At 50.4% G+C, this 23,220-nt stretch overlaps 1 protein-coding gene across 1 annotated transcript in view; it reads right to left on the reverse strand.

Moving 5' to 3' along the window:
* Positions 1-23,220, reverse strand: part of SLCO2A1 (solute carrier organic anion transporter family member 2A1) — an 89,583-nt gene that overhangs the window by 5,615 nt on the left and 60,748 nt on the right. Inside the window, exons 4-12 of the mRNA XM_030934034.1 lie at positions 17,335-17,562; positions 16,050-16,148; positions 13,578-13,714; positions 10,958-11,036; positions 10,247-10,411; positions 8,973-9,162; positions 6,752-6,917; positions 4,234-4,397; positions 92-156 (exon numbers count right to left, since the gene is read on the reverse strand). Of these exons, the coding sequence (XP_030789894.1) occupies positions 92-156; positions 4,234-4,397; positions 6,752-6,917; positions 8,973-9,162; positions 10,247-10,411; positions 10,958-11,036; positions 13,578-13,714; positions 16,050-16,148; positions 17,335-17,562 (1,293 nt within the window). The remainder of the gene's footprint in view (positions 1-91; positions 157-4,233; positions 4,398-6,751; positions 6,918-8,972; positions 9,163-10,246; positions 10,412-10,957; positions 11,037-13,577; positions 13,715-16,049; positions 16,149-17,334; positions 17,563-23,220) is intronic.

Genomic DNA, 23,220 nt, shown 5'->3' on the forward strand with positions numbered 1-23,220 from the left:
GGTGCTTCCTCCATCGCTACCTTGCACCCATAGCCCTCAGATGCCCCATTGCCTGGGGCCACTTTTGGGAAGAGGGGTCTTAGACACTTACCCAGCAAGCGCATCAACAAGAACTGCACCCCGATGGCAAATGACTTTTCCTCCTGGTTCACCACACTGAAAAGACAGACAGCAAATCAGCAGTGGGAGGATTCAGGGCTGCACGATCCCTTGGGTAAGGGACAGCCAGCCTCAGAGCGGGTCAGAACCAACCCTCATGCGGCCTGACGAGCCCTCTGGTGATTGGGTTCACCTGGGCTGAATGCTCTAGTTCTTTACATCAGTGGTCTCAAAGCGTGGTCCCTGGATCATCACCATCCCCTAGGAGCTTGTTAGATATGCAGATTTTCAGGCCCACCCCGGACTTACTGAGTCAGAAAGTCTGGGGATGGGGCCCAGCAATCTGTATTTTACCTCCAAGAGGTTCTGATGCACCACTGAGAACCACTGGTCTGTGTGATTTTCAGGGCTGCCCAGAGCCCCCTTCAAGAAGCAGAGGGCAGTAGAGGCTAGGAGTGGAGAGAAGGATGCTGTGGGTGTGTTGATAGCAGCAGGTCTGAACAACTCCCACAGAATGTCTTATACCAGTAAAAGACAGCCCTGCTGCAAAGTGTAATTAGAGCCCTTGGGCTGCAGGCTTCTGTGCACAGCTAAAAGAATTCCCTACCCCGGGCTAGCTTGTGGGTGTGTGCATACAACTCCACCCTCAGAAAGGTCCCATGTTTGGCTTAATGCTCTGCTGCAGCTGTCTGGAAATTCTTAATTTTTGAGCCAGGGGCTTTACATTTTCATTTGCAATAGGTCCTGCAAATAAGGTAGCTGGTCCTGCCCCTAACCATCTTCCTTCAAGAGAGGAAAATGTGTTTGGCTAAGGAAGGAGATTCAGAGAAAGTGGGAGACAGCCCTGCCATCCCAGCTGGGGAGTGGAGAGAGGGAGAGGACACCCCCACACAAGGTAGGGAGCCAGCAGCTGGCCAGCAGAGGCACCTGATGAGTGACTTTACTCCAGGACTCTCTGTGCTCTGAGCACACACACTCCCAGTGGGTGCTTGTTGGGAAGAGCTTTCAGTACTAGGGGACAGTGAGGAAGGGAGCTCAGAAGTAATCCCCAGGCCTCTACCTATGGTTTGTTTCACCACCACCATCACAGTTCCACTAGCAAACTGGAAAGTGACCTTTGCCCAGCCTCTGAGGGATGGCCCGGCGAGAGAAATACTCACTGGGGCAGGGGAAGAGGCACCCCTTGGGGCCCCCCAGTGTAAAGTGTCTCAAATCCTGTTGTGCCTACAGATCCCTCCAGTGGCCCAGTTCATAATAGATGCCTGCCTTGTCTTGGCCCTTGCCCTGGGCAGACTCCCCTAGATTCTCAATGAAATGGGACTTGGCCACCCCAATTTGGCTTTTGATTGAGGTCCTGGGCCCCTTCTAGTCTCTGTCCCATGTGGCCCTGAATGAAAGCTGGCTTTCTGACCTCTCTTTCTCCTTCCACGTTTTCAGCTAGCCTTCACTTCCAGCTTGTGTTCCCATGGCTAACTGGGGGCCAGGACTCATACAAATAATGCTTGGGTCACCTACAAAGTCATTTTTTTTTTTTTTTTCCTGAGACAGAGTCTCATTCTGTCACCCAGACTGGAGTGCAGTGGCTCAGTCTTAGCTCACTGCAACCACTGCTTCCCAGGTTCAAGCAATTATCCTGCCTCAGCCTCCCGAGTAGCTGGGACTACAGGCACCCACCACCATGCCCGGCCAAGGTTTTGCCATGTTGCCCAGGCTGGTCTTCAACACCTGACCTCAGGTGGTCCACCCACCTCGGCCTCCCAAAGTGCTGGGATTACAGGTGTGAGCCACCACACCTGGCCTATAAAGTCATCTTTAAGCCTCTCCTTCTTCACACTAAATAGCATCAATCCTGTCATGTTTCCCAGTGGGATTTATCTTTAAATCATTGTGGGATCCGGGGGCCTCCTCTCCACCCCCTACCCCCACTCAACCTAGAAAGGAGAGCTTTTTCTAGAGAAGCCCATCCTGTGGTTGAAATGATGCTCTGCTCTTCATGACTTCCTCATCCCTGGGATTTAACAGGAGTCCTCTGGGAGGAGATTTGACAGGGATTGCCCTTTTCCCTGCTGCACAGGGACTTGCCAGGGAGATTTTCTTACCCTGTCCCGTCTCCTCATCATGGCCTCGTGTAGTTTTATGTCAGGGCTAGAGGGTCCACTGTGGTCCATCTGACCCAAGGTGCAAGAAGGGAAGCCTGCTGAAGAGTCTCAGGTGAAGGTGTCAGTGCTTTGAATGTGCAGGATGGGGAGCAGTAGAGAAGGGAGTGACTGTGGCGTCAGGGAAGGCAGCACGCTGTGGGTTCCAAGCATCCCTGCACCTTCTTGCTGAGTAAGCTCAAAATGCAAGGTCCTGACTACTGTTTTCCTGCACCGTTTCTCAGAGTCGTAGTTGCAATGAGCAACTCTGAGGCATGAGTTAACGTTTCCTCTAAGACCAGGAGCAGCATTGCTCGCTGGTCACCGTAGAAGTGGTGGCTCTTCTATGCTCAGTGTTCTTACAAAGTGTGCACCTGGGCCTCTCTGTGTCACCCCTGTAGGATTTGGGGGGCAAGGATAACTGACACACCCTAAGTTTTGTGCTTTCTGTGCTGTAATAAAGTATTTTGTCTTTGACCCAGGAGTCTCCCATCTTCTGCCAGCATCCTTGAAATAGTATTTGATTTGACAGCTTTCAAGCTAACTTGATAGCTCACTTATAAATAGGGTAAATTCCCAGATCCCAACAAGTGGCTGCATCTGCTCCTTCCTTTTCTCCGAGCCTTCTGGGGAAAACAGGTCATAGACACCTAGCTAGCTGTTAATTATTATTATTATTATTATTTGATTAATAGTGATAATTAACCAATATATAGAACACCTTTTATTTACAAAGCAATTTACCATGTAATCCTGACACCAACCCTTTGAGGTCGACATCATTATCATCATTTCATGAATGAGGAGACTGAGGCTCAATGAGGCTAGGCAACACCCTAACACAGCCAGTATGTGGCAGAGCAGAGACTTTGATCCTGGCACCGGGAGTCCAAATCCTGCGTTTTTGCCCTCTCTACTTGCGGGGTAAGTGAGGACAGGAGGGAGGGCAGCAGGGGTGGGTTAGGTGAATTTGGTACAAATGTTGTTTTCTCCTTGCAGCCAGTGAGGTGAAGAGCGGGTCATTCCCAGTGAAAACCTCAGAGGCATCATTGCCAGCTGCCAGCTGTAACGGGACACCCTGCTCCTCCCCTCCAGCTCTGGCCAGCCACTCCCTTCCTGACCTGAGGACTTGGTCCTGGAGCCAATCGTACCGGGATTTTCTCATTTTCATCTTTTTCCATAGCCCTCACTCTGACTCTGAAACTTTCCACATTTTCCTGCCTTGGTTTTATGCATCCAACTAAATTATCTTTGCTCTTCTCATTTCTTTTAGAATTTAAAAATAAGCAAACCTACAGGCATTTCCAAGGTGTGGAGCCAGGCAGCCTGGCTTCAACAAGTGGCTCAGCCATTCACTGGCTCTGCCATACTAGGCTAGTGATTTTTCTTTTAATTATTATTATTTTTTGAGACGGAGGCTCACTCTGTCACACAGGCTAGAGTGCAGTGGCACAATCTTGGATCACTGCAACTTCCGCCTCCCAGGTTCAAGTGATTCTTCTGCCTCAGCCTCCCAAGAAGCTGGGATTACAGGCACCGGCCACCACGCCCAACTAATTTTTGTATTTTTAGTAGAGATGGGGTTTTGCCATGTTGGTCAGGCTGGTCTTGAACTCCTGACCTCAGATGATCCCCCTGCCTCGGCCTCCCAAAATGCTGGGGTTACAGGCATGAGCCACTGCACCCAGCCTAGGCTTGATTTAACCTCTAATGTTCAGAGTGGAGGCACCAACAGGGCCTGTGTCACACGGACGCTGTGGGACTGAATGAGGCCCTGCAATGAGGAGCTCAGCACAGTGCCTCCCAGGGCAGGGCTCCCAGCACTGTTGCCATTATTATTATTTCCCCTCAGCAAAAGAACATTGCACATTATCATTCAAAGGACTCTGAGGGCGAGAAAAGGGGGGAGAAATGAGAAACAGGCAACTAGGCGCAAAGTCAAAGGGAGTTGTGGGGAAGGAGAAGCCACGCCCCAGACCCCCAGAGGTTTGCCACTCACCGCAGAACCATCATGTAGAGGGGGTTGTGGGAGATGCAGGCTATCAGGGACACGAAGGAGATGAGGAAGATGGCCGGGAGCAGGAAGTGGGCACAGGGGATAGGGCACGATCCTGTCTTTGCTGAAGCGGATCCCCCAGTCACACAACTGCAGTTCAAATAGATCTTGAAGAAGAAGGGGAGGGGAAAAAGGGAAGATTTGTGATTATTTCACTTTCACACACTTCAGAGGTCTGCACCAGCTCTTGCTGGAGACTTAGGTTTCAACCCTTGTGTTCTCTGGATCTGGTTCCAGGGAAGCTGGCTGAGGCTGAGGAGGCCAGGCGAGGATTTCAAGCTGCCCCAAGCGTCCCACCTCTGTCACTGTTTGGGCAACAGAAACCATCTTCTGGGATGGGCTGGACTCCTCCAGAAGTCACATCTGCCTCTGGATGCCCAGGAACACTGCCAGGCTAGGACCCCCACCCCCAGCTTGGAGCCAGGAGCCCAGGAGGGCTCTCCTTTGGGCCAGGCCTCTTGTGCCCAGCAGTGGCGGTTTTGCAGATTGTTGTTTTTGCTGTTTGTGTGTTTATTGCAGAGGGAGGGATAACCAGTAGGAGGGCAATGGGAACACAGTGGAATTCCCTGAGTTCTGATTCTGTCAGGCCTTTGCTGGAGCTCCCTGCCTGAAAGAAACTCCTTCTGCCTAGAAGGGACTCCTGAGAAGGAGGCCCCTGTCTCAAGTCTGCAAGTCCGTATGGCTCAATACTGTTGTCCAACTCACGTTGGTGGCCACTGCCCTTGTCTGGTGGTCTTCACCTTCCTTCGCTGCCCTTGTCAGATGGCCCAGCCTGTGACAATTTCAGTGTCCAAGCAGTTACAGGACTAATATTGGAACTAATGGACTAGTATGTTTCCTTCTGCCAACAGTGGTAACTATGCACTCTCTTCACTTGGCCCCTAGGAAACTCCAAAGTTAGTTATATACAATATTGCTGTTACTCTCCTCAGTCTAGATTTTTTAAACAGAGATTTTTTTTCTTTATAATTTACTGATTTTTTTCTTGATATTTTGCTAATGGATTTTTGTCTTGAGGTACGTATGCTGTTATGGGAAACTTGCCAAGATTATTTCTGGAAATAGGTGACTCAGAGGTAAGTTAACAAAGATAAGAAAACCACAGAAGCCACCACAACTGGAAGGCAACTCAAAGAGCATCTTGTCCAAGTTCCTTGTCCTTCCTCTGCCTGGGAGCCACACTCCTTTGCCTGCAGTGGTGGCAGTGGCAGCAGCCTTGCCCTGTCCTTTTAGAGGAGGTTGGTAACTAGGCGCTAGCCTTGCCCATCTCCTCCATACAGGCTTAAGGGAATAAGGCATGTTCCTAGCTTATGTTAACTGCACAGTCTTCTCATTGCTCAGCAGTTCCTAAGCCTGGCCTGCCTGGCTCTGGCTCCTGCCTGCTCCCTGGCCAGCTGGGCGTGACATTCCTCCTGCAGCACCAAGCCTGGTCTTTTCTCTTCTTTCCTACGGCGTGCCCAGTACATTCATGCCCATGGGACTTGTACTTGCTGCTCCCTTTAGCTGGAATGCACTGCTCCTGGTGTACATAGAATTCTGTTCTTCTGGTTGTTCAGTTCTAATGTCACCCCCTCCGGGAGGCCCCTGGGAACTCTCCATCCTATTAAGTCCTTCCATGGCATGGGTTACTTTCTAGAATTACCCTGTGTGTTTATTTGATAGAATGCACACTCCATGAGAACAGGGACCTTGTCTGATGGGTTCACTATCACGTCCCCAGCACTCACGGCTGTGCCCAGTGTTCTGTTTATTGAATAACTAAACAAATGATTCAAGTCAGTTTGCTGCTGGCTGATCCTAGGAGGTGTGGAGCCACAGAAAAATGGACTGTACTTTGCCAAGCGAGTCCAGTGAATGGAGGCTGCCCAAGTGGAAGGCTGGTGGCTAGAAGATAAATGGCTTTGAATAGAAGTGCCCCAAACTGAGGCAGAGCCCTGGGTTCAAGTCCCAGGTCAGCCCGAAATAGCTGCATGACTCCAGGCCAGCCATGTGGCCACACCTGGGAGCTGAGGGGTTGAACCAAATGCCCTCGGCTACTGCTTCTGGCTCTACCCTTCCAGGTCCATGTCACAGAAGCCTAATGCCCTCAATTTATCTGGGCCACGGCCAGCCTGCAGGACCCAGAGATGCCCATGAGGACCCTCAGGATGGGGCTCAAAGGCCTCAGCTGAAGGAGTGCTTTGACTGGTTTCTGCTCTGAGCAGTTAGGCCTCAAGAATGTGAATTTGTTGGATGTCGGCCAGTCTTTAATTGACTGTGGGCTGTCGGCATCTGGTCATGACCCCAGGGTTAGGGAGGTAGAGAGAGGCTGGATGTGGCTCAGAGGAGGCCAGGATGCTGGTAATGAGTGTGTGTGTGGAGCCCCGCCTATCCTGGAGCCGAGAAACAGTCTTTGAGGGCATGCACTGAGCTCCGAGATCCTGTGGGGCTCCTCTTGCCTCTGGACCCTGGCTGCCCTTACCAATTGCTTGGAGGTTGCAGAGCTCATGTTGATGTTTCTGCAGCCAGCGTGGCAAGGGGAGAGGTACTCGATTCCATTGTCCCCACAGACGGGGTGGAAGATAGAATCTGGGCACGAGCAGTCCCTGCGGCAGGCGGGAGGCTGCGGATGTATAGAACTTGATGTGCTGCCAGCAAAAGAGGAAACGGGGAGTCAAACAAAGCAAGACCAAAGAAAAACCCTACCCTCCAGCCCAGTGTGAGTTCCTGGCCTGGTGAGTGTGTCTGTGCATCTTTATTTATTTTGGGCCAGTGCCACCCTGGGATGTGAATTATGCCTGGTGGAGCCAACAGTGAATTTGCCACTGTTTAGTGGTCACGGCATCTCTCCATTTCTTCTGCCACTGGGAGCCCAAATCCACTAATTATGCGCTGGGAAGGCCTGACTGGTGAATCCCCCACCACAGTAGGGGTCAAGACAACCAACTAACCAGAAAGGGCAGCTGCAATGGGCAGGTCACAGACAATATTCACCTTCCCTCTTCTTCAGCCTGAAAAACAGTGGCTGGGACCGCTGAGGCAATCCAGGATTTAGTTAGCTCTCTGTCTCCTAGATTAATGTAGACCTTGCCTAGGTTACTGCATCCCCATGAGCTTCAACCAGAGGTTTCACTGGTTGATCTCACTGTTCCCCAGTATCTGATATTCATGACCTTCTTCAGGGAGGGTTGGGAAAGGGGCTGATAAACCACTGTCCAGATATTTCACTAGTATAACTGTACAAATGAGAGTTCATCTCATGTGCCAGACGCTGTGCCCGGGGGCTTTCATGCACAATCATCACAATGAGTCTACAGTGAATTACTCGCCTTCTGTGGATTAGAAAACCAAAGCTTAGATAAGGTAAGTAACTCCCCCAACTAGTAAGGAGCACTGGCATAGAGTCCAGGCCTGTCTGAGGACAAAGCCGTGTGCTAAACTACCAATGGACGCTGCCAAAAGGCCCAAAGGCTTCTCGACTTTTCTCAGTCCACAGTCAGCCTGCAGAAGTGCTGTACAGACCAGGGGTGATCTCCCTACCCCAAGCAACCCTCCCTTCCCTCAAACCCCTTCTCTCCTTCACCCACCAAAGACAGAGGAGGTCATTTCAAAGAAAAAAAGATAGAGAAAATACCAGGGCTAAAAGGTACAGCATCTCCAAATGTTGCAACTTCATTAGGCAAAGTCTTAAAAAAAGCTTGTTGACAGGTGGCACCCAGGAAAAAAAAATAAAATGCCCCTTGCTTGGCATCCTCCCCCTCCCAGGGCTCTGAAGCTCTTCCTGAACATAAAGCCCAAGTTAACACTGTGACCCATATCGCTGTCTGCAAACCAACAGGCAGACTTTACCTGCCCTCCTCCTCACCTGCCCTAATTTTTCAAGTCTGCCATCACTCTCATTATTCTCCAGATCTTTTCAAGTCTCCTTTCATCTCTCTTCAGCAGCTCAATGAAACTGAAATTCTAGCCAGCACAGAGCTGATGCTAAACATAGCTTATTTCCTGGTTCCTGTGGCTCACAGCCCTACAAATTCATCCTGAAATCAAACAAATTAGTTTTTGGTGCTTCTTAAGAAAACAGAACTCTAACCCTGATTGCTGGTGGCCCAGTAAGAGCCTTTGATCTCTTCTCATAATGGAGCATACCATTCAAGACCTGATTTTCTAAGTTGCCACGTGAGAGATCAGATCAAAAGTGGGCCGGCCGGGGTGGCTCACGCCTGTAATTTCAGCACTTTGGGAGGCTGTGGCAGGCAGATCACTTGAGGTCAGGAGTTTATGACCAGCCTGGCCAACATGGTGAAACCCCACCTCAACTAAATGTTTGTTTAATGTTTGTAAAAATACAAACATTAGCCAGGGTGTGGTGGTACACACCTGTAAGCCCAGTAACTTGAGAGGCTGAGGCATGAGAACTGCTTGAACCTGGGAGAAACACTTGAACCCGGGAGGTGGAGTTTGCAGTGAGCAAACTCCTTGAACCTGGGAGGTGGAGAAACACTTGAACCTGGGAGGTGGAGTTTGCAGTGATCACGCCACTGCACTCCAGCCTGGGTGATGGAGCAAGACCAGAATCTGTCTAAAAAAAAACAAATGTGTACAGCAGAGAAGAGAGTTGAGGAAGCAGGAAGGAAGATGTATAACAGCCGAATCTAGGCCCTGGCCTTAGCAAAGGGGATCTCTGTGCCCCTTATTCCCATTACCTAGGGGGGTAGACTTCGGCCACAGTTGGGGTGGAGCATCCCATGAAGAACAGGGGAACACAAAGGATCATGGAGATGGTGATGATGGTGGTAGCTACGCGGGGAATGGTTTGCAGAGAGAAAACAAAGCGCTTCATGAGGATTCCTCCAAACAGCATCCCCAAGGCTGCAGCAGGGAGGTTCACAGCACCTATAAGGGAAAAGAAGCTGGTGATCCAGGTGCACAGGCCTGGGACTGCATGTGGGCTACAAACGTGAGCTGGATCACTGAGAAGGAAGCATGGCTTCAGGAAGGAACATTTGGTATGTTAAATTATAATATAAATAGCTGACATTAATTGAGCATCTACTGCTTGCCAGGCACACCTAGAGAAATACCTTGAGACAGGATTGCCTGGTCTATACAAAGAATACAGAAGTGGGGTTCTTGCAGCTTAAGAGATGTGGGTTGAATATGCATTTATTAAGCACCTTTCATTCCTTGGGGCCTCTTTGCATGGGACCACATGGGGTTAGCAACACGGGAGTGATGACCCCTATGTACCAGTCAGAGATGGAAGGCCTGAGGGGTAAAGTCATAGCCAAGGACCAGCCAGGGGGTGCACGGGAGTCACCCTCAAATCTCATGCACTGATCACCTCGCCAACTCCATATGGTTAAACTCACCTGTGAGTTGGGCCCAATGATTTCCTAGGGTAATTGGTGGGACCACATCTGTAGTTCTCAACACAGTTGAAAAAATACTAACGCTGGGCCCCACCTCCAGAGATTCTGGTTTCATTAGCCTGGGGTAGGGCCAGGCATCTGTGTTTTGTAAAGCTCTCCAGAGGAGCCTCTGGTGCAGCCTCAGTTGAGAATGACTAAACCGTGCACTCTCTAACCAAAGCAAATATATTCAGGTCCCTGGAGAAGAAGAGAAAACCCAGGAGGCATTTTGTCTAACCTCAAATTCAACCTTCCCTCTTTCCTGTGTTGTCCCTGATGATGTCAGGGCCTTTGGGAAGCTGTCAGAATTCCAGCCCCTTTACAGGGAGGAAGGCAGCCCCCAGCCTCCACCCACTCCTGACTGGAAGGATAGGAGTCAGAAATCTGCCAAGAACTTTCTAGACTGCCAACCAGGAAAACTGTCCTTAAAATTCCTTCTCCTGGGCAGTCCTCCTCCGGCCCCTGCCTGTGTCCGGTCTGGCCTGCACCCATCCCTGAATGCGTGGCTGGAGTGCCTGTCTCCTGGCCCAGGCAAGCCCTACGGCTCCTACAGCACCCTCTGGACTCACCAATGAGGAAGTTGGCGTAGGCCGCTGAGGTGCCATACTGCTTCTCCAGGAACTTGTTGAGGAAGGTGGAGAGGCCAGCAATGACGGAGGAGAAGGTGCACTGGGCCAAGACCACCAGCACGAAGAGCGGGTTCATCAGGAGCCTCAGAAAGATGCGGGGAAACCCTGTGAACAGACTGCCGTCAAGAGCCGGCTTCTGTGGCAGCCAGCATGGGGCACCCCTTCCTGCCCCCTCCTTCTGAGCAACTCTCTTTTCTAGGAAGGGGCAGAATCTGAGCACCAGGGTGTTCTGTGACCAGTCTAGGGGCATACAGCCACTCGAGCCCCCTCTCCACATGCTCACAGTGCCTGAAAGAAACCAGGCGGCAGGCAGATAGAAATAGGACTAACACTGGGAACAGTCTCCTCACATGCCTGCCACCTCCACAAGAAGGCAAGAGGGGAAGTGGGAGAAGAACATGGGACCAGACCGCGGGGTGGCCATGTGACTAATCCAGTGCAATTTGGGTCTCCCGGTACCTGCAAAGTAGTGGTCACCAGGATCCCTGACAGAACCCCTGGGCTGCAGGCACACCTAGGGGATGGGCCAGTTCCGGGCCATCTGCTCCTACTGCCCCTTACCACATACAATACCACAGGGGCTGGGGTCCCCTGGCCATTATCCCCTCCCCTGCACTGCGCCAGCCCACCCAGGGCTGCAGGGTCAATTACGTTTAATGAAATCCACCAGGGAGCCTCTTGACTTGGCCTCCTCCAACTTCCCTGCTTCGTCTGCTGTGGCAGGATTCCTCTGAAGGCAATGAAAGGGGTGAATGTTCACGGCCCAGGCTCACTGCAGCCACCCTTCCCTCGGCCCTTGAGTCTCTGGCCTCAGAGGCTCAAGGCTGGGCAGAGGTGAGCCGCCCCAGGCGTGTGTGCATGGGAGGGCATCCAGAGAATGCTCTCTTGAAGCAAACAACACCTGCATTTCTGTGAGCCTGGTGTTTTGGCCGACAATCAAAACACATCTATGTCAATGCCTCCCACGATACCTGTGGGCATATTATTTCATATCTAACTTTCCCATGACTGTTGCCAAAGGTGTCTTCCTGGACCCCACTCCTCACCCCCATCTGTCATGGCTACACTTCTCCCCTACGCTCAGATTCCAGGGGATACTGGCTTCTGGGACACTCTGGTCTAGAATGCCATCTGTTTCCAGCCCCACCCTCCTCCCCCTTTCTATCTCCTCTCTGGGATTCTTGCTTCCTCCTGAGCCTAAAGGTGAGTGCTGCTCAAGGCTCTGTCCTAAACCTTTACCTGCACTTTCTTGGGTATACTACACCAGGGAACCTTCCTACCTCTTCTGACCTTGTCAGCTCCAGCTTAAGGCCCTGCAGCTCTGAGCTACCTTTCAGATGTGAGGCCCCTGGGCTCTGACAGCCTTAGGATCCTGCCGGGAACTCAGGAACTCATCGCCAGGAATAGGCTCTCCCATTCACTGAGTGCTTACTCCCTGCTGGGCCCATGCCCAGTATTCACATGCTTTGTCTCATTCCTCACAACTCCTTCCCATATCGCTACTCTAATTAGCTGGAGCGCTGTAAAGAAGAGGAAGCTTAGGAACAAAGAAACTTGGCAAAGATCACTCAGCTAGTTTATTGCTTTTTAATTTTTTTAATTATTTTTTTAGAGGCAGGGTCTCACTCTGTCACCCAGGCTGGTGTGCAGTGGTGCAGTCATAGCTCACTGCAGTCTTGAACTCCTGAGTCAAGTGATTCTCTCACCTCAGCCTCCCAAGTAGGTGGGACTACATGCACTCAACACCATGCCCAGCTAAGTTTTTAAAATAAATTTTTTTTTGTAGAGATGGGGTCTTGCTATGTTGCCCAGGGTGGTCTTGAACTTCGTTCCTTCCCTACCCACCAATCTCAACCTGGGCTCAAGCAATCCTCCTGCCTTGGCATCCTAAAGTGTGAGATTACACACCTGGCCAACTCAGCTGATTTATAAGCAGAAGAGCTGCATTCAAACCCTGCCTGACCCCAGCACCTGCATGATGTGCAGCCAACCTCTGAAATTCTTCCCCAAGACAAGCTGAGGTCCTCCCACCCCTGCCCCTCTTCCCCTAGCTGGGCCTAGATTTTATATACCTCACTGTCAAACACTGAGCTCTATTTTGGGCCTTGAAGCCTAGGCATAAACTTTAGCTCCTTCTTCTCCTCCAAGCCAGCTCAGCTCACCGCTGAGCCCTTCTGGGCATCCACCCTAGGAATGTCTATCCTTATCCTTGCCCTGTCCCAGCTCTCTGACAACCATTGCTGCATTCCCCATCTCTCACCTGGTCTCTGCACTGGCCTCTTCAGATGTCCAGCTTCCATTCCTTCCCTACCCTCTAAACTCAACCTAGCTGCCATATTGCCACCCAAGTAGCCACCCAGTCACTGCAGTGCCCCATAACTTCATGAAATTAGAACAATCTTTAGATCCTTCAGCTTAACATCAAGCCCCTACCCAGACTTCTCTTCCTTGCTCTCCATTCTCATCCTGCCCTGATTCCTTTCCCCAGTAGGTATGACGAAGATGCTCAGAAGGTCCCCTGCTCAAAATATGCTCCAATCTCAGCCACCCTCATACTCTTCAGTGCTAGAAATCCCTCAGTTTTTCAGGTTCAAACATTGATAGGCCCTATTAAATGTAAAAGTTGACTATACCAGGTCGCAGACTTGGCTTTTATTGGCTCTTAATTCTTTTTTTTTTTTTTTTTGAGACGGAGTCTCGCTCTGTCGCCCAGGCTGGAGTGCAGTGGTGCGATCTCAGCTCACTGCAAGCTCTGCCTCCCGGGTTTATGCCATTCTCCTGCCTCAGCCTCCCGAGTAGCTGGGACTGCAGGCGCCCACCACCTCGCCCAGCTAGGTTTTTTTTGTATTTTTTAGTAGAGACGGGGTTTCACCATGTTAGCCAGGATGGTCTCGATCTCCTGACCTCGTGATCCGCCGTCTCGGCCTCCCAAAGTGCTGGGATTACAGGCTTGAGCCACCGCGCCCGGCCTGGCTCTTAATTCTTTAGCTCAATTTAGATAAGCTCAGTGTTTCCCAAACTGTTCCCTGGAGGTCTCCTGATCCTCGAGATGCTAACATGGTAAGGGAACATGGAGCAGATACCACCTTTTGGAAATTCACCAACACCCTCACCTCTCAAAGCCTCTGGGAAGTCCTGCATCATGAAATTTGTTTAGATTTCACCCTGGATTTGCTTAACATGCTGTAGCTTTTTAGCTCTATTTATTTTGTACCCCAACATCTCTTTCTTAAACTCCCATAGGTAGAGTCATGGGCTCTTGGAATCTTACCTTTGCTCCTATGGACATTACTCGAGGGAAGAAAAAAAAGGGGAAAGACGTGAGAACCAAGAAGACTGAAGAAATAAGCAGGCCTAGCCACCAGGCTCCAATCCATCGGGGGTCACCCGGGACCAAGTTAACTGCAGCTGAAGAGAAACCAAAGGGTGCAAGTGTTTGTTGAATGCATGATCTCACCTTACTGGAAACAGAACCTCTGATCAGAGGGAGTTTTACTGATTTTCCTCCCAGGATGGAGAAGAGGCAAGCCATGAGCTAGATTCTCAGTCAAAACAGCATTCCCTCTCCCAGCTACTGGTCTTCCCAGAGGACCAGGGCCACTGCACATGAAGCAGAGCATCAGAAAATCCCCGGGCAGGAGGGAGCAGTACCTTCACCTCCTTATTCAACTCCCAGCCCATGGTAGGAGTAGTGAAGAAGGGAGCTGACTCTCACTCACAAGGGCACACCATGGGCCAGACCCTAGACCACGTGCTTTCCATCTGTTTTCCACTGGGTTCTCCTAGCAAGTCTGCCCACTTCTCACCAGTCAAGAAACTGAGGATAGAAGGGGTTAAGTCCCTTGCCTCAGGTTAAGGCTAGTAAGTGCCATTTCATTGGTCAATTTCAAACCTACATCTTCCTGGTATGCAAACCTGCCCTCTTAACCATTAAACTACTGCCTCCCAACTTTATGGATCCCTAACAAAGGAGGCCCCATAATCCTTAGAAGCCTAAAGAAACAGCCATCAACTGTGTGAGCTGCCTGGCTTCCAAAGGAGCAGCTTTCTCTTGGCAATTCTCTTGCACACGTGTAAAAGTCTGCCATTGTGTTTCTCTGTGTAAAGAAACTATCCAGGCCTAAAGGGAAGGAGAAGGTGGCAGAACGGTTCAGTCAAATCATGACAAGCATCCCTGGGCACTGCCCTGAGTGGACTGGGCGCTCAGTAGCTGGTCTCTTTGGACAACCAAGAGCCAGGAGCCAATTCGGGAAGTGCCAGCAAAAGGACAGAGATGGCTTGATTCTGAGGCATGAGACACCCCCTGGCTTTCCACTTTCATTTGAAGTACAGCCAAATGACACCATGCAGATGGCACTGTGGTCTGACAGTCCTAGGGATGGGAGTCTAGGCTCTGGCAGCATGGTTGCAACTAGCACCTGCCAGATATCTGTGGCCTGACCTGTGTGCAGGGCACTGGTGTGGGTACTCTTCCTGGAGTCTGGTTCAGTCCTGCCTTTCAGCCACGGCTCCAGCTGAGGGAACTTCATATCCTACCCACACACTCCCCACACTCTCCACCCTACAGCACTTTGCCTGTCCCTCTGTTATGGTGCTGACCTTCCCCGTCTTGTGGGAGACTGGGTAGTGTGGCACATGCTCACAAAGGCAGGAAGCCCTTGCTTGATTCATCCTGGGCCTGGATCCCTGAATGGTTATCTCAGAACTTTTGCCAGTGTCTAGGGACTATATCTTCTCATCCATACCACTTGTTGAAGAATACAAACTCATACTGTTGACTTCTTAATATACATCAGGCTTGTTCTGATCTTTACAACAACTTTATTTTACTATCATTAGCTCCATATTACAGATGAGGAGCTGAGGCACAGAAAGACAAAGTCACTTGCCTAAGATCACTTGGCTAGTAGGAGATGGAACCAGGATGAGACCCAGGCAGTCCCATCCCAGCACCCACACAGTCAAACACCATGTTATACCCTCTGGATGTGAGTCATCATCCATGTGTATATTTTATATGGTGTTTCTTTTTTTCCTCAAAAGAGCTCTTATTAAATCTTGTTTCTTTTTTTTAAAAAAAAGAACCAGCAATATCTTAGAATCAAAGAACCATAGAAATATTTTTAATGCCACCACCAACATGGGCGTTGTGGCGGCAACACCTGAGGCCCTGCCCTAGGTCTCCAAACTTCTTTTTTTTTTTTTTTTTTTGAGGCGGAGTCTCGCTCTGTCCCCCAGGCTGGAGTCCAGTGACCGGATCTCGGCTCACTGCAAGCTCCGCCTCCCGCGTTCCCGCCATTCTCCTGCCTCAGCCTCCTGAGTAGCTGGGACTACAGGCGCCCGCCACCACGCCCGGCTAGTTTTCTTGTATTTTTTAGTAGAGACGGGGTTTCACCGTGTTAGCCAGGATGGTCTGGATCTCCTGACCTCGTGATCCGCCCGTCTCGGCCTCCCAAAGTGCTGGGATTACAGGCTTGAGCCACCGCGCCCGGCCTCCAAACTTCTTAAGGACAGAAAGTGAGTTTGCTTCAGCAGGTTGTTCCCCACAGTAGCCAGCCTGGGCCCTGAGAGAGGAGGCGCACACTGTCTGCTCCTAGCTGTCCGAGGGACTGCAGGGATGAATGAGGATGTGGCAGAGCACATCTGGATCTGAAGCTTCATTCTCTGTTCTGATTGAATGAGGGGGCCGGGGGCTGCTTTATTGAGCTGGGGATGGGAGTGGGTGTCCTCTGCACACACTCACCTGTGTTGACTCTGCCGTAGTCCACATAGATCTGCAGCATGACAGAGCCCAGCAGGTACCCAAAAGCCGGTCCAAATACAGAGATGGCAAATAAGATGGCTGGAAATGGAAGTAAGGGGAAGGAGACTGAGAGAAATGGAGAGAGTCTGGCCATGGGAGCTCCCAAGCTGAGGGAGAGTCTTGAGATGTCACTCCATCTGTCCCCAAGCCTGATAAGCCCACACCTATGGCATCTCCCACCAGCAAGGCCAGAACCACTCAAGATTCCAAGACATATAGAACCAAGGCTATTTCTACCTCCAGCCAACTTCCAAAGAGACCTGCTTGCCAGGAAGGAAACAGGCTCCGAGGCATTTAAAAATGCCAGGTGATGCTCCCTGTGGGTACAATGCTGGGGGCCCTCGGAGGAGCTTATGGTGCCACAGAGCCTGTGGGAGTGGTCTGTCTCGTCTGGAGGCCCTGAGGATGCTCAAAGTGGCTTGTTCTTTTTTTTTTTTTTTTTTTTTTGGTGGAGTTTCACTCTTGTTGCCCAGGCTGGAGTGCAATGGTACAATCTTGGCTCACTGCCACCTCTGCCTCCAGGGTTCAAGTGATTCTCCTGCCTCAGCATCCCAAGTAGCTGGGACCACAGGTGTGTGCCACCATGCCCAGCTGATTTTGTATTTTAAATAGAGGCGGGTTTCTCCATGTTGATCAGGCTGGTCTCGAACTCCCGGCCTCAGGTGATCCACCTGCCTCGGCCTCCCAAAGTGCTAGGATTACAGGCGTAAGCCACCATTTCCAGCCCAAAGTGGCTTGTTCTAAGGGAAGGATTTGGGTGTTCACATGGTCATCTGCTATCTGCTTTGCATGGGCTTCTTTGAGGCCAACCTTCCCCTAAGTTGATGTCTCACAGAAGACACATGTGTCCTGGCCTGTGCCTGGAGGACTAGACAGCAACAGTAGCTGCTGTTGGTTTAGGGTCTGTCCAGTGCCCAACACCAGCTAAGTGGTTACGTATGCCATCTCATGTATCCCACAGTCATCCAGTGCACAGATAATATCAGCTTCATTCTAGAGGTGAGAAACCTGGGGCCCTGGGGTTCAGCCACTTGCCTCAGATCACATAGCTGGGAGGTAACAGAGCTGACATTCAAACCAAATCTGTCTGGTCCCCACGCCTGTGAATTCATTTGCTGATTGTAAGCAAAGAGGGTGGGACCTCAGTTTAGTCCCCCAGGGCCTCATCAAGTGCTACATCAGGACCTCACCCCTCCCCAAAGCCCTCTTCAAACCCGTGACTCACAGATGTACAGGGGCGAGTTGCTGGGCTCCGAGAAGTCGTCCACATAGGAGATCCCAAATGGCTGAATAGGCACTGTCCCGATGCCAGCCAGCAGCTGGGCAACCACCATCAGGCCCCACATGCTGCTGGTCTCCTTCTGGGGGTTCTGGGTGGTGCTGTGGCACTTACTGGGAGGCAGGTCCTGCCAATGCTTCTGGCAGAGCTCAGCCTGCAAGTGGCTATTGTTTCCTGCAACGAGAGTGCTTGCTGGTCTCCACCACCCTGGTCTCCTGGTTCCATCGGCTGGCCTCTAAACCTGGCCTTTCTCCCAGGCCCCTTGGGGAAGGACCAACTCTGGCCAGAGGCTGTGCTAGCAAACAGGACATGGCCCCTGAGGACCACGTCCTTCTGTCTGGCCAGCAGGAGGGACTCTAGAAACTAAGGTGAGAGAGAGGTAGAATGTGGGCTCCCTGGCCCCAGGAGCTGCTATTTCTCAGGTGGAGAGGAATTTTCTTCTCGTGAATGTCCATGCCTTCTCCTCCATGGCCACTGGTGGGCAGCGAGCACAGAGAGGTCAGTACCTTCATCCATGGAGGAAAGGGGCACCCAGCTGGAAAAGGGGGTTCCAGGGTCAAAGCCCAGGCCCGTCGGCCTCCAGCACCCTGTGCTCAGCCCTGGGGCTCTGGGTCCCCAGGGTTCTTTTCAGCAGGACAGAGGTCATGCTGTTGCACCGGGTTGGTGTCACCTATAACCTGGGTTGCATCCCTGGTTGTGACTCCCAGAGCCTTCACTTCTTAGTGAACCCAGCACCAAGTAACACTGGAAGACCTACTGCCAAAGACATTTAATATCCTTGCCTTTCTGGGGAAGCTCCCAGAACTTCTGATGCTGGAGGGGCTTTAAGACCCTCTAGTTCAACCTCTCATATTACAGATGGGGAAGCTGAGGCTGCTTCTTGAAGCCCTTCTGTGAGGGTCCCAGACATCCTGGGTGAAGCCTGTGGGCACTGTGGTTCCTGTGGCTGTGGCCCTTGCCAGGCTGGGCTGCTGCTTCCATGCCTCTGTTTTTAATTTGGCCCACAGCAAGCGATTAGCATTGTCAGCTCTCCAAAGCCTTAGGGGTTCTTGAGGGCTCCTTTCCATGAGATCCCCTTTTCCTGCCTCATTCAGGCTAATGGAAACCGCTGACGTCACTGATCTCACTCACTTAATACTCATGGGATTCTGTTTAATTCTCACTTGTGCTGCCCTGAGCTAGGTGAGCCTAAGTCCCACAGAGAGGAAAACTGAGTGCCGTAGACTAGCCCTGCTCCTTACACTGGACTGTGCTGGTGCTGTTGGGCTCAGGGCTGCCCTGGATGGTGGGGCTGGGGAGAGGGGTCTGTGCTCTTCATTGCCCTTTCCCCTCTCCCCAGTCGCACACCCCTCGCCCAGCCTGGCCCCACTGTTGTCTGCCCTCTACATGGTGTCTATGCAGGACACATTTGAAAGTTGCTGTCATGGGAGCTCCCCCATCAGTCAGGGAAGCCTGTCCCAGGAAAAGGAAAGGAAGCCAAGGCGTCTGTTTGGTCAGGGTCATCTAGACCTTCAATAGCTGTGTTCATGGAAGGAAGCATCTAGGCAAGCAGCCAGGGACTGTGGTCAGGGTCCCTCTGTACCTCCCTCTTCCCACTCCATGTTCATTATCCTGCCTTTCAATGGCAGAATTCAAATAGAGTGGCCCGACCACATGATGACAGAATATGCAACCTTTTAGAATTAGGGTGAAAATATAGCCTTTTTTTTTTTACATGGAAAGACAGCTGGAACAGCTTATTAGAATAAAAAAATAGTAACTAGTAGTTTGGAGAAGAATATGTTCCCTAATTTATAAAACGTTTGTGGACTACTTGAATATGCAGAGAAAACCTCTGGAAGATGAAGGCTTTCTCTGGGTAATGAGATTGTGCTGATCTTTTTTTATTTGCCTCATTTTGTGGGGAAAAGAAAGAGAGATCAGCCTGTTACTGTGTCTATATAGAAAGAAGTAGACATAAGAGACTCCATTTTGTTCTGTATTTGAGATGCTGTTAATCTGTGACCCTACCCCCAACCTTGTCCTTGCAAGAGACATGTGCTGTGGTGACTCAGGCTTAATGGATTTTGGGCTGTGCAGGATGTGCTTTGTTAAACAAGTGCCTGAAGGCAGCTTGCTGGTTAAAAATCCTGCCCGTCCCTGGGCAATGGAACATCTCGGTGTAGAACCCGATTGTATGCTCTGTTTACTGAGATAGGAGAAAACCGCCTTATGGCATAAGGTGGGACTTGCTGGCGCAATGCTGCTAAAAGGCTTAAGGAGATGTTTGCATATGCATATCAAGGCACAGCATTTTCCTTTGAACTTATTCATGTCACAGAGATCTTTATCCATATGTCTTACTGCTAATTTTGATGATCCTATTGTCCTGCCACTCCCTTATCTTTAAGATGGTAAAGATAATTATCAATAAATACTGAGGGAACTCAGAGACCGGTGCCGGCGTGGGTCCTCTGTATGCTGAGCACCGGTCCCCTGGGCCCACTTTTTCTTTCTCTATACTTTGTCTCTGTGTCTCATTTCTTTTCTCAAGTCTCTCATTCCACCTAATGAGAAACGCCCACAGGTGTGGAGGGGTGGGCCACCCCTTCATCATTTATTTTGTAATTTGTCTGAAATGAACACATGATACTTTTGAAATAAAGCAACAAAGTTTTCAAATTAAAAGTTTTTGTAAATAAATATATCCAAAGCTTAACAGCGTCTCTCCCATTTCTTCTTTATCCCATTCCCGTTGTCCTTCTTTCTGCTCTAGGCTCTAGGCCTGCAACAGTGGAGCCGAGTCTCTGCCCACCCCCACCAACCACAACCCACTGCTGACGTCACCAATCTCACTCACTTAACACTGATGACATTCAGTTTAATTCTCACTTGTGCTGCCCTGAGCTAGGTGAGCCTAAGTCCCACCACACCCCACCACCACCTCTCCCCTGTGGAGTGTTGGGCCTCTCTCTGATTGACAGGCTCTACGGTAGAGACCCAAGTCCTAGCACCAGAAATGTCAAAGCCCTATGTACTACTGGGCCAGGCCCTGTGCCACGGTTGTGATGTATGTGGTCTCCTGCCCACAGCGGTTATTGTGAGCAGGAGACTACATAAGACCATACCTAAGCGGCTGGTTTGGGGGTAAAGCTGGGATCCGAACCTGCATATGTCTGACTCAAAGTCCAAACTGAAATCAAGTCTGATGGCAGTTTGAAAAGACAGAACACACATTTTTCAAGGATGGAAGAACACGGCATGGGAAGATTTCCTCCATCCCTAGCCACCTTCAGACATAGGAGCTCTCTGACCTCTGGAGGTGGCTGGGACCTTACACCTACTTCCTGTCAGGAAACGGGCTGGCTGCTGGGATGTGTGCTAGAATCTGGGACAATAAGATGAAATAAACACAGTACAGGGAGTTAAGAAATTGGCTTTATCCCTAGGTAAGATAAAAATTGGTTTTATCCCTATGTATTCTTGAGCAAGTTTCTAAATTTCTCTGAGCCTTAGTTTCCCTTGGCGTAGTGGCTAGATAGAAAGATTATCTGTGTCATTAAAGAGGTAGAAGACGCCGGGCGCGGTGGGCTCAAGCCTGTAATCCCAGCACTTTGGGAGGCCGAGGCGGGCGGATCATGAGGTCAGGAGATTGAGACCATCCTGGCTAACATGGTGAAACCCCGTCTCTACTAAAAATACAAAAAATTAGCCAGGCGTGGTGGCGGGCGCCTGTAGTCCCAGCTACTCGGAGGCTGAGGCGGGAGAATGGCGTAAACCCGGGAGGCGGAGCTTGTGGTGAGCCGAGATCGCGCCACTGCACTCCAGCCTGGGCGACACAGCGAGACTCCGTCTCAAAAAAAAAAAAAAAAGAGGTAGAAGACTATGGTTCCAAAAAGAGGCCAAAGCATGCAGAGTCAGACCCTGCCAGTCCCACAGCAGGTCTAGCGGCTGTGTCTGCCATTTTGAAAGAAGGGTGGTGTAGCTCAGTGATGCTGCAAGGGTCCTGAAGCACAGAATTGTAAAATGCTCCTGCTGAAAGACCACAGGGGCTGTCTGGCCCACCCTCCCACTCAGGAATCCTTGTATCAGATGGACTATTTCCAACACCCAGAACTGGGTGTGGCGCTGGCCGACTCCTGCGAATCCCAGGGTGAGGTCAGGGTGGCGCTGAGTGGGTAAGGCTAATAGATGTTGGAAAACCTGGACTGGGAGCCTGGGACCCAGATTCCTCTGATCCTGAATTCGTGGCTCTCTATGTGGTGATTCTGACTTTGAAAGATCTCAGAGGATTCCAGGGAGGGACCAAGCACAGCAGAGGTTGAAATGCTGCTGGTAGATCTAGTGGGCAGAGTGTTAGGCTCACTGGTCGCTCTCCCAGGGCAGCAGCCAGACAGGACACCTGGGGCTGCTGCCCCAGGTGGATAAGGGTTTACACGCACAGGCTATGCTGGTCTTTGGAAGGAGTGAGGGACAGGTAACATGGCTCCATGCTCTTCTCAAGACCAAATAGGCATGTAGGGGAAAGAGAGCTAAGCCAGTTGCTCAGCTTGGGAAGTGTTCAAGCACTTATACAAACCCATCTGACTTGGCATGGCCAACTGATTCAACACGGCTGTGCAGTCACTCAAAGAAATCAACATGCACACTTCTCTGCTAACTTCTCTGTGCCAACTTTGACCAAACTGATGCATTTCTGAAGGACTAACATATACTTTGCATCCATAAATAAAAGGGCTGCTGCCACATTTCCAAGTGGGTATTTATTTCTGAAGATTCAAACAAATCTTGGGTACACTGTGTATGGAGAAATGAACAAAGTCTGAATTCCCTAAAACCTCAAGCTGTTGTCATTCACAAGTGTGCTTGGCTGAGCCATGGACCCAGTTTCATTCATTCTTCAGTCACTCAGTTATTTGGTTGATAGTGGTGGGCGGGCACTCTGCTTGGGTGGGAGATGTGGGTATGACTGAGAGGCACAGGCACTGCCCTAACTTTGGTCCACTGTGGTACCCAGAGCATCAAAAAAGCAACCATAATGTTGCTTTATCAAATCAAAACTACAATGAGGTATCACTTCATACACATCAGGATGGCTATTACCAAAAAAAACAAAAAACAAAAACAAACGAGTGTTGGCAAGGGTGTGCAGCAATTAGAACCCTGTGTATTGCTGGTAAGAATGTAAAATGGTGTAGCCAACGTGGGAAGCAGAAGGGTGGTTCCTCAAAAAGTTAAAAACAGAATCATCAACTCTGGGTGTGGTGGCTCACACCTGTAATCCCAACACTTTGGGAGCCAAGGGGGAAGATTGCTTAAGCCCAGGAGTTCAAGACCAGCCTAGGTAACATGGCAAAACCCTGTCTCTACTAAAAATACAAAAAATTAGCTGGGCATGGTGGTGTGTGCCTGCAGTCCTAGCTACTTGGGAGGCTGAGGTGAGAGGTTGGCTTGAACCCAGGAGGCAGAGGCTGCAGTGAGCTGAGATCGTGCCACTGCCTGGGTGACAGAGTGAGACCTTGTCTCAAAAAAAATAAATACTAGTAAAAATAGAATCATCATATTATCTGGTAATTCTACTTCTGAATATATACTCCCAAAAATTGAAAGCAAGGACTTAAAGAGATATTTGTACCCCCATATTCAGAGCACTATATTCCTGATAGCTAAAAGGTAGAAACAGCCCAAATATGCATCAGCAGATGAATAGGTAAACAAAATGTGGTATATGCAATGGAATATTATACAGCTGTAAAAAGGAAGAGAATCCTGACACATACTACAGCACAGATGAGCCTTGAGGACATTATGCTAAGTGAAATACACCAGACACAGAAAGACAAATGCTGTGTG

The sequence above is a fragment of the Rhinopithecus roxellana genome, chromosome 1, assembly GCF_007565055.1.
Source record: "Rhinopithecus roxellana isolate Shanxi Qingling chromosome 1, ASM756505v1, whole genome shotgun sequence".
In the NCBI taxonomy this organism is placed as follows: domain Eukaryota; kingdom Metazoa; phylum Chordata; class Mammalia; order Primates; family Cercopithecidae; genus Rhinopithecus; species Rhinopithecus roxellana.